This window comes from Pyxicephalus adspersus, chromosome Z (genome assembly GCF_032062135.1).
Source record: "Pyxicephalus adspersus chromosome Z, UCB_Pads_2.0, whole genome shotgun sequence".
NCBI classification, from domain to species: Eukaryota; Metazoa; Chordata; class Amphibia; order Anura; family Pyxicephalidae; genus Pyxicephalus; species Pyxicephalus adspersus.
Window position 1 is genome coordinate 26,669,433 of NC_092871.1, and position 12,078 is coordinate 26,681,510.

At 36.5% G+C, this 12,078-nt stretch overlaps 1 protein-coding gene across 1 annotated transcript in view; it reads right to left on the reverse strand.

Annotated features, from left to right (window-relative positions):
• The window catches only part of GPC3 (glypican 3), a 242,922-nt gene extending 231,333 nt beyond the window's left edge, over positions 1–11,589 (reverse strand). The window contains exon 1 of the mRNA XM_072430796.1: positions 11,248–11,589. Coding sequence (XP_072286897.1) covers positions 11,248–11,398 — 151 coding nt within the window. The 5' untranslated portion in view covers positions 11,399–11,589. The remainder of the gene's footprint in view (positions 1–11,247) is intronic.
• Between the last annotated feature and the right edge of the window lie 489 nt (positions 11,590–12,078).

A 12,078-nucleotide genomic window follows, 5' to 3' on the forward strand; every position in this document is an offset into this window, starting at 1 on the left:
ATAATATTCCACTGACTGTACAAAGTCAGCATTATCCATGGCACAATGGGACTGATCACCGATCAGAAAATATAATGAACTAAAGGTCAGACACACACTGGTGCCACTATTCTGTACACCGAACATTAATAGGAAGCCATGGAGTGCCATTTGGAGGCAACCTTATTAATACCATTATTTGGAAAGTAGACAAAGAAAATGTTAAAAACAAAGCAAATGAATTCAGTTATCTCAGTATGAGTGTGCGTAAATGCCTAACCCCACCTGTGTATGTTGCTAACTTTTCAGACTCCAGGGTGCTTGTGGTGCTATCGCAGCAGACTACAAAGCCCCTGCCATAATTGTATGTAATTGTGAAGTGTCTTCATTATCTCATCATCCTCCCCGGCACATGAACATTTGATCTGCCTCAGACGGCAATCTCCAATTTCTGGATTCTATTCTGCACACACATCCAAACAAAAGAAATCTTCCCCAGACATCTTTAAGTAAAAAAAAATGCTTTACTTGTGGAATTTAGGAAGAGGAGAGGGATGATTATAATACCGGTTAACCACCACCTCTTGTCTGGCACCTGAATGGCAAGGTTTTTGTTAATAATATTAATAAATTGGTTAAAGTAGTTCAATGTTAGCAAACTGTTAATGCTGTATCATTGTGCCAATAAGTGGTACTGTTCTCTGCATCATTCAGAATCTGTAAGGTCACCAGAATGGACTAAAGACAGCTGCCAAAAAACTTCAGCACGTATACAAAGATTTTTAAATAAAAGTATTGGGTGGGGGTTAACAATGATGAAAGTGGGTCTTAACCTTTTCACTGCCTGAGGATTTTTAAATGATTTTTTCCTCCATTCTTCATTAAAGATTTGGCCTACAAATTCAATAAATTTTGCAAACTTTTACTTCTGTATTATTTGCATAAATATTCATTAAACCTATGTGTTCTGTGAAAATATGCCAACATTAGTTTCATTGCACACAAACACAATATCATTCCCATTTTTTTCCCAAAATATAGGTGTTATAAAACCTTTTAATAGAGACACTGTACTTACTACAGTATCCAAATATTTGCTGCAAAATCATCATTTACAAATAAACAGGCACCCTGTGTGTATTTGTGTGAGCTGGGGTTGTGATCTATTGAAAAATGTATTTGGTAAAATTATTAAAACTACATTTGCTCCACATAAATGAATTACTATTATGGAGGGAACGAGTCCCTACGTGTTGTAAAACAAGCTCACAGATTCATTCTGAATAAATGGAACCTATTTTATCCTTTACCATCCATGACATTTAGGCCACATCCTTGACAAAGAAAGGGTGAAGGTCTTCAAGTGATAGTAAGAATCTCCAATGGCATCTCCTATATTCCTTGTGATGCCTGTAGTTGTACTAAATACAGTGGTTACTTTTCTCTACATAAATAAAGTTTCACTGTAGGCATAAATGCTCTATATAACTAAAAGAAATGAACAGCACAAGGAATGCTTTTAAGTGCCTGTTATACAATATATTCTATTCTAGCAATAGTAGTGGCCAGCCATGATGTAACTACTCTGGGGACAGCCAGTGGAGACCTAACGTTGGGCAGACGCCAGTGGTCCACAAGGCTGGGCAGCTGCCGTGCCCAAGGCAATATAGATGAATCTACAATTTACTTATGTTATAGGGAGAAGAAGTACAGAGAATCAAATGCAGGGCTTTGCATCTAAAAAACAAAATGAAGGTATATGACTACAACCTAATAAAAACAGGTAAACGTCAGAAGGTTTATAGATTAACAAACACAAAATGAATTATCAGAGAACACACAAAATCCTTTTAAAGTTACTTTTTGATGTGCTATGTCTGTTCTCGCTGAACACAGAAGAGAAAAGACTCCAGTACAGAATTTCATCCTCACAAACATTAAAATATTAATTAAGACTATATAACACCCTTTCACACAGTCATTATGTATTAATGAAGCCAAATCATATTTTATGTTTAGCAAAATCTTACAAGGATGCCCTACAACAATTTGGGGTAAAAGAAAGGTTACACAGGATTTTCTAGGACAAAACCCTTTCACACTGGTTTAACTCTAGAGATTTGTTATGCATGGAAAAAAAGACTCAGGGATCCATGTTTACTAAAAGCTATGATTCTCCAATGTCACCGGTTTCTAAATGTAAAGGAGAACTCCAGGCTACAAGGACAAAATGACACATGGCTGTCAGGTTTTCAAAACATATATGCATGCTCCTGCTGAGGTTGTAATTACTGTATACCATATGTTTAATAGAATCTGTAGTTATTTGGAGGACATGGGATGTGGTTCTGACCTTCTTTATTTACATAGTGCACAAAAATCTCAAAGGTGGTAATATTACCTACACATTGAAGAAAAATGTCCTCTGTTCTCAAATTAATGCTAAGTATTGAGAGTAGCTAATAATGCCCTTTTTAGTTTGCATAAACCAGGGGTTTTTCCTTATCTTCTATTCACTTTTTGATCAGTACTGGAAGTACGGTCAAAACCAGCAAAATAAATGGTCATATCAAGTTTTAGAGCACCCAATGTATCCTTGCTTGGATTCAGCAACCTGGTTAGTGTAGCAAATTTAAAGACACCTGAAAATACACCATAAAACAATGGAACAAGTCGGTTTCTCATTTTCCTTTATGAAAGAAGCTGGTAAATGTCAGGTATCTGTTAGGAATGACGCTAACATGGTATCTGTTAGGATATGAAATCCACTGCCGCAGACAGCACCACCTACAACAGCTCCAAAGATGCCAGTGCTGGAATATTCTGATGGAAGGACTGTCCTTTATGAAGGCAAGTTGTGACCAGGGATGAAGTTAGTAGCTAATAACTTTGTCTTTGATTGACCCTCCTAAAATGCCTCTAGTCCAGGCTAGAGGCATTCTAACAAAGTCAAACAAGTCATCAGATCCTAAGAGTCCAACGGGTCAGAGGTAGTAATAAGAAGGATCAGGAATATCAGGGGAAGGAAAGTAATATGGCTATAGAAAAGTAAGAACATACAAGAACGAGAGTCAAACTAGGAAAATGAGCCAAGAATACACATGAACTCAGAATCATGTAGAAACACATCTTAAACACAGGTGAGTGTTATTTTAAAGGAGTATAGAGCAATTAGGAGGTGTACCCTTAGCCATAACCATTTATGTATATAGCCTATGTGACGAAATAGAAGTACGCCACAGGAAAAAAAAAAAAAAAAAGCTAGATGGAACAGAAGAAAAGGGAGCAAGCATAGAAAGCAGGTAGCCACAAAGACCAAGAAAGTTCAAAAGGAACAGCAGCATAAACAACATGGTAATAATACTAGGAGCCAAGGAAAAGAAACCACCATAGGAAACAGAAGTCAAATTGGGGCATTAAAAAGCAACTAGAGTTTTATGATTTTTTTAGATATATATAATAGATAAGGTGTTTTATCATGCACCTTTTATTATTAACACGTCCTATTAAAAAAAGCAAAGTTTAACACTCAAAGAATAGGAAGAAGCTGCCAGCCAGCCACATTAATTAAACATGCAGATGTGCACTAGTAACACTTCTCTTGGTATTTGTTATGGAGGAGTATAAAAAGCTCTGAACTTCTGACCCGCTGAGCGATTGTAATCTTTTCTCATGAAAAAAGCATTAAGAATGCCACATACATAAAATGTGGCTAGTCAAGGTTTCTATATGGAATGCAAGGGAGATGTGAGCAGCCAGAAATTTACGCAGAACATATGTCTTAATGTACAACGTATAACCCCAAAGTAAAGCCAGATGGTTTAAAGGGCACTCAGAACAAGTCCTAGACTTTACAAAATGAATAAAGCAAATATTTTGTTTTATTGAGGAAAGCCTTAAAGCTGAACTGCAGGCACACATAGCTAGAGTCACATATAAAAACATAAAAAGGAGCAGTATTACCTGCCAAAAAGATTTGTTTTTCTGTTCATCAAGTCCTGAGATTATCATTAGGTCCATCATATGGCACAGCCATGTGAATGACATGGTTTACAGTTAAAGCTAAACTCCGAGATAAGCAAATATTGCCTAAATGTAAAAAGGCATGTGTATGCCAACTTGAATATTTACATGCTTTGTGTATTTCCTCTAGCTTCTGGTATTACAGACCAGTCAGTACAGATCTCCTGACTTGTGCAGGGTCTTGTATACACCCCGCTATGGTTTTCTATGGAAGGAAGACCTGATATGTCCCTCCAACAACTCTGTTCTCTGCACGGACTATGTACAGCACAGTATTTGCATCGGTGTGCGCAATGCAGATTAACCTCCCTAGCGGTTCATTTCTTTCCGGTTTTATATGTCTAAAAGCGGTACATTGTTTTTCATGAAAATTTATTTTACAGAATAATATATTAGTATGAGTATAATAAAGATTGAAACACAAAATCATGTAAAAATAATAAATTGAATAAATTTTAAAAAAAAAATTGTAATTTATATGTTATATGTTGTATTTATATGTTATGTTAAAATGTTATATATATATATATATTGTAAAATAAATGTTCTTGAAAACAATGTACTGCTTTTACACATATAAATCCAATGTATTGAATGCAATACAAATAGATTTTGAGTATCTCGCCCCGCCCTGGCGGCAACGTACACACGCACCAAGGTCACCGGGAACTCCCCAGTGACTCATCGAGTGCAGAAGCCGGCCGGAGGAAGAAGGAAGAAGACGGAGATTACGGCGATGGACTGCGCTGGATGTCGGCGGATCAGGTAAGGCTGTATTTACTATTACCTTCCATAGGTTTACATACCCCGAGTATGACTCGGGGTTACTGCCTTTAGCAACTTTTTTCTACCCCGAGTCACACCCGGGGTTACAGCTAGGGAGGTTAAGAGTGTTCACATAAAATATATTTTATAAAATGTTTGGAGTCTGCAGTTTAGCTTTAATGAATACATCTGTGACCTTTCTTTATCCTTAGCCTTCTAACTAGACAATGAAGGAGCCTGCTGAAGTCACCCTACTTCTCTCTCTGCTTTCTCTCCCATCAGCTTGTTTTAACACATTTGCAACCCGTTTACCTAAATGACTCCAAATCCTGCACCTCCTTCTTCCTGAGTGCTGCTAAGGGTATTACAACAGAGATACCAAGCAAAGTTCAAATATTTAAACTGGAATAATAAAAAAAATATACAATATTTTGGTAATAGATATGGGGCTACATAATCTGTTTTATATATTCCATAAACTCATATAAATTTCTGTATTTTATATCTTCTAAAGGGGATAGTGGTCTACAGCAAATGGCCACTTTGTTGTTTGGCTTACACCAACTATTTTGCACAAGCAGCTCTTTACAACTGGATTTCCTCCTGGGACTAACATTCTGAGTATGTAATGTGAGCTGGTAGGGGTCTTTCTTTGGTTAGTAATTAACATTATCTGATAACATGATTAAACAAAAGGCTCTACATAAAATATAAAACATTCCTTGTATTGAATAAATAAGTAGACATGCAACTAAACCACATCTTATGGCATTTCCACTCAACACTTTCTTGAGCAGAATGAAAAACATGAAAAGGGCTGTATTTTGCATCCCACTACCCTAATAATGCTTCAATAATGATGTCCTGTCTGCCTTATATACAGGATTACATTTCAAATGTACAAGCATCAAGAACAAATATGAGGAAAAGCTGTGTTCCTCAACAATGAAGCTCCCTTTGACTTCTCAACAAACTTTTGGGTGATTGGAATTCTGGAGAGATCTCCTGTAATTTCCTGCTGTGTCTCCAAGACAAAGGCACTCCTTTGGTGGAAATGTACAGGCTCACTGCTTCTACTGCCCAGAGTCTTGGGTCGTAAATCCCACTTTAAGTCTTTACATGAGAAATATTATCTTACCATTTTAAAGCACGCCTGCATTAGTCAAATCAATCATTTGGGAACCTCTTGTAAACTATGTATTTGCATGATAGCATTAACTACCAAATGGATCTTTTGGATCAATCTTTTTGCTCCTACTCTGATGCTCTAAATTTATTCTCAATCATGACGTGAGCAAACCATGGATGATGCATGCTTGAAAAGCAACTAAAAATAAACACTGTGCTCATAAATTTCTCTTTCACTTACACCAATATTGTGCTAAAATCTGAGCATGTGACTAAAAAGTGTTGCCAAATGCAACATCCCAAAAGTGCCAGAAAGGGAAGCAAGGAGCATGAAACAGCAATGAAAAAACCTTGGAAAATGATCCTCAGTCCTTCTATGGCTGTTCTGTTGAGATGTATTTGAAGCCCAAATCAAGTATCACACAGTATAATTTCTCATTATAGTCACTGTATATTATAGATTTTATTTAAATTTTTACATCTCGTTACTCCTGTCTCTTAAAAGAAATGCTTTTCCATTTCAGTGTTCTTTGATGATAAAGCTAAGCAACAATCAAGCCTACCATCAATTGTAATGATGGGAAGCAGATGGGATGTTTCTGATCAGGTCTGTTAGATGCACAGAACAAACTGATATCACAGAAACATGCACTCACATATATAAAAATGGAGGTTGTAGTGCATCTAATTATATACCTATCTGTGACTTTAGGTGGACTTTCATGTTAGCTTCACTTTTTCTATATACAGAATAAAGAGACATAAAATTCCAGGCAAGCAGTATGAACCCATTTAATTACAGAAACTGATTCTAATGACAAAACATTTGCCCTCCAGTGAGTTGCATTTTGTGCCCCAGGCTTTGCTGTGAAAGTTGTGGAACACACAAGCCTGGAAGTCCCCAAAGACCCCATTTAGGAAATGATAGGAACCTAAAAGTGACACAGCTCTGTGTATAGTAGAAGCGATACCGCTAGCAATGACACTTCCCTTTTCCACTAGACCCGAGAAGACAGCTAGAATTTGACAAGTGTCTCTAGAGACTCTGCTTCACGAGGGATTCACTTTTTTAATGTAGCCTGTTGTCACTATAGCAAAGTCATAATTTCAATTCCATATGAATGTCAGATATTCATTGGCAGGCAGAGTGAGCATGGCCTACAGCAAGAAGTCTTGTCCTGTGTACTGAAATAGTTCAGATCTTGTGATAATGTATTATCAGAAACTGGAGCATATGGATCAAATGTTGGTATAATGATGACCCCCTTTAAACACAATGCATTCATCTTGGAACTAATGAACCAAAGAAGACAGCACCTTGCTGACACACTGAAAAGCAATGCAATTATTCCTTTTTTTCTTACAAGCTAAGTTTCTATACACATTAAATAAAAGTCACCTGATGCACCCCATATCAATGGAGATCACAGATCAGATAGAGTGTTCTAGGGAAGAAAACGGAAGGCTACTCACATTTTTTTCCATTCTACCTTTAGCTTAATCTTATAAGAATAACATCTTATGGGCGACTACATAAACGTGATTTTGAGTTGGTTATTTCTTGGTCAATGGAAAACTGAAAATTTGCAGTAAAGAAAATGATCAAAACATGAACAGATCATCAATCAGTCTTCATATGACAGTACATTTCCTCTAGACCTATGCATCATTATTTGGCCCCCTTCCATAATTATTTTGAAAATACATATCTGGTCAGAACGTTTAATCAAATTGACTTGCTAAGTAATGGTTCTGAGGAAGTATAGGATGACGCAGATGTGCACATCTATAAACAATCATCAGACTGTTCTGCTTTACAAAAAAAAATGCCAATGATTATTTCACTGTGACCACACCAAGTGAAGAACTGCAAGCTAATATGTGATATTCCAGCATTTCTATTGATTAGAGGGTAAGGGAATCTTAGTAACAGATGGAACATGGCAAAACGAGTCAACCCCTGGCTTCTTATATGTCCTCAGTATTCCAATAGCAAGTTCTCCCTGACGTAAGTGCCTGTTGTTCCGTGTGCACTGTCCAGATTTTAAAATAAACTGTTTTTTAAAACCATGTACACATATTCTAGAAGGTCATGTTGTCCAATTAGATAGTCACAAATTGATAACACTTAGAAGAACCATATTTAAGCCTAGGTTTGCATAAGAAATTTCCAAAACAAAAGGATGTGGCTCCCTATTTAGTCTTGTGACTATAAATTTCTGGCTAAAAAGAACTGTCACATTGTTGAAAATAAGTCTACATACATTAGATTGTGATCCACTTTGAGGGACAGCTAGTGACATCACTACGGACTTTGTACAGAACTGCGTAATATGTCGGCGCCATATAAATTCTGAATAATATTAATCTTCTGGTGTGTTAGCTTTATGAACTTAGCCCCATTACCTTTATGATCAACTAAAAGAAGAAAGAGTTGCTTGACTGGGAAACACAATGGCAATGTCAATGTTGCATTCTGGAGAAGATGAGGGAATAATTGCCTCTCCTCCATAGATTTGATTGGGTGTAGCGAAATAACTGCTCAATATTCATTCATTTATTTAGGAGATTGTTGGGTAATACATATCACCTTGAGCTTAATCTCATAAGGCTAATATCTTAGGGGATGTCCACATACCATCTGTTATAGTGTTAGGTAAACAGAAAAAAAAATTGCTGGAGTTCCACCATAATTCAATTATGAACCAACGGAAGAGGCACAAGCACCTTGAGCTTTACACCTATATCCTTTTCAGTATTTTTGTGTATACACAAATCTGGTATTGTGCCCCAGAGAGCTGTATCACTCAGGCTCAATGACAGAAATGATGATTGTAAACTCCAGTTATCTATAGCAATGAGGTATCATATAAGTACAATACAGCTACACATCTAAAAGAATAAAGCCATCTACTGACAGTACTTTGCAGCAAACACAACTCATAGTGAAAGATTTGAAATACTTCACTCCAAACAAAACCTTTTCTATTTGACACTGAAAACAAGAACAAACAGAGTATTAACTAAAGGGCAAACATCAGTATTTTCATTGCGATCCACCTGCTTACTCTATATACAAACACACACTTTGTACTTGTACCTTACAATAATATATACATCAAGCTTAAAAAAAAGCAAAAAGTTTATAAACTATTCTTATGGTGGGGGGAATAATCAAATTTTTAAAACCAGAAACTAAAAGAAAACTTACATAGAACACCAAAATGCAAGTGAAATATGTGGCACTTCCCAATTCACAGTTGCCACTACTCTATTCTTGAATGTGCTTTTAAAATGCAAATATGTGTTCAGGAAACATAAAAAGATTTGCTACACAACAATACATTGTGTATTTATAGGAATTACATTTTAAAATATGTTGAATGCCAAACACACATTCTTCTCTGCCTAAGGGGAAATTGTCAGTGTACCTAAAAAAATGCATTGAATATTACGTATTGATATAAATAAATCGAAATAAAATAAAAAAAGTATAAAAACACACATACATAAACACAGCTATGCTGACCAAATCATTTGGCTAAATGCAGTTTTAAAAATATGTAGATAGGCACATGTTTTTATTTGACATTATGGTAAAATATTCCATCATAGGAGGATTCTGAGCTTGCAATACAACTGCAGTGAATTATTGTGCCTCAAATAAATGATAAAGTTTAAACACTAAGTAAACTGTAGCAAACAAAAAAAATATTTTAATATGCAGATAATAATATAGTCAACAGTAACCTTTAAAAGCAAATGTCATCTATATGATAATATTGTGAATACCCATATGCAGAATGTAGTAATCTTCAACAACTTTTAAGAAATGTTTCCTAGTCCTAAATAAACAGAACTGGTTTAAGCAGAAATGTGATTGGTTGCCATTCCCAATTCCCAATACACCTTACAAACTCAAGTGTGTTGCAATGCATTACTATGACTAACAGTGCTCTGGAGAAAATGGTACATGCACAAGTTTGGCATGTAGGGATTCCCTAACGCAATGCACATTAATGCTCATGCTTTTTCAGGTGCTGGCACATGTTGCACATTTTTACTGAACTTTTAAAACTTATGTTATTGTGCCATCCATATATAGGTGCCTGGGCTGGAAACACACCTTTGCATTTTTAGTGCACTTTCCACTGAAGTCAAAGGGAATGCAATAAAACCCATGTGCATTGTAATGGAGAATAAAATCTAACATGCATTAAAATTTATGTACACTGATTAAAAAAAAATCAAAGAAAAGGTACCAAAAGTGATTTGTGGGATGTGGTCAACCATAAAAGCACTAACAAAAGTAATTGATCTTAATTTTGAGCAACGTTTGTAACAGTCAGGTCCTTTCTGATCTATCAGGGCGATAATAAGTGCACAATAATGATGTTTAGGAATGTCTAATAAGTTGCAGGGATATTATCCTTCTGTCTAGAAAATCTATGTGAGCCTGTATGAATCATTCACTCTTCTAGAGTGAATAAAAGGAAAGAATAGAAAGCATCAGATGAGAAGTACCAGGTGTGTATACCATTATCATCAGATGACCCACACCTGGCCCAACTCTCAGCCCTCTCACCTGATGTGTTACTACCTGGATGACTCTTCCCTGATAGCTGCCCATAAACCATACAAACTCACACAGAAATACAAATGCACTTTGTGTATTTCAGCTTCTAATTAGAGGATATGGTAATAAAGGGAAAATATATGTCTAGAATAGATTATGAAGCTCCAGACAGTAGACAAAGGAAATTACTTCCTGCAAGGCAAGTCCCAAAACAGCCCAAATTGAATCCTCTACCATCAATCTGCATAAACAATATAGAAGTCTGGTGGAGGCTGATCTATAGTTAATAACTACAGAAACATCATATAATCAAATACAGCCATTTCAACTGCACCCTAGAAAGCCAACAAAGGTTTTTGGTGGTAATAACTGTAATGGAATATATAGAGATTTACAAATGCTGGTAAGTGTTTGGTGATGCCATGCTATAGTAAAATATCTTTTTGTGACTTCCTAGAAGTACTGCCCTTACTTTCCCTAAGTTCCACTCTGTCTGTGCATTCTATATTAAGCATACTCATATTTTCTAGGCATTTGCATTCTATATTTCAATGCATAGACACCAATATGCTACAATAGATCTATTTATAAAGCAGAAGAAGCATGTGTTTCAATGGCAGTGATTGATTCTGCAGCAGGAAATGTTTCAGTGAATGTCAGATTGACTGCTTTATAAAATAAAAGCCCCCTAAATGCATTTCCTATTTGTGCCATTAAGGAATTTACATTTATTCAGTTACTGAAGACCCAGCTAGACAGAACTGGGGAGAACTTACCTGACACAGGTGATTCTAGGACCCACCTCACCCCAGGCTGCAGGGTATGGAAACTGGCTTTTACTTCTTTACAGTTAAGGGGTGCCTTTGCTGATGCCACCATCGCCACCCATGCCATGAGCACAGCTCCACACACCTCCCAGGCTGCCATGTGTTCAGTCTCAGAGCCCACTCAGATCTTGCTGACAGGTCAATGCATGCCAGAGCACCTGGCTGGTACAGGAGAGAGCCCAAACTGCAGGCTGCAAGGATAAGGGTCCTGTCAGCATGGGAGTCCAATATTTGCTGGAAATATTATGTGTGCACACCGTAGACACAGTCAGGAGTACAGTGCAGCTTGTCATGCCCTAGGTGGAATGAGCTCCGCTCCTGGGATGCTCCGCTTTTTGGCTTTCAGCAGAGCGTGCAATTTACTGTACGGATCAGGCGCCACCTGCTGGTCACAAGACATTACAGCACCCTGGGTGTGCTCATTACCAGCAACATGTGAATGCTATCTGACAACTTACTATATTATTATTACTAAAATTATTATTATAAATATTATTATTACTTTTATTATTAATAATAAACAGGATTTATTTAGTGCCACCATATTACACAGCACTGTACAATAAATAGGATTCATTGGTTCAGATCTCAGTTTTATTTTTTGTGGATGACATTTTTAAATAACTCACTTTTTAAAAGGTCCTTGTGTTCCACTACTGTGTCTATACATTGTCAGCTCTAAGAAACCAACATATGTTTATATTCATATACCAATACCTAATAAACTAGTAGTAATTAGTAAACTAGTAATAGCTTCTAGAGTGTTCACAGCAGATTTAA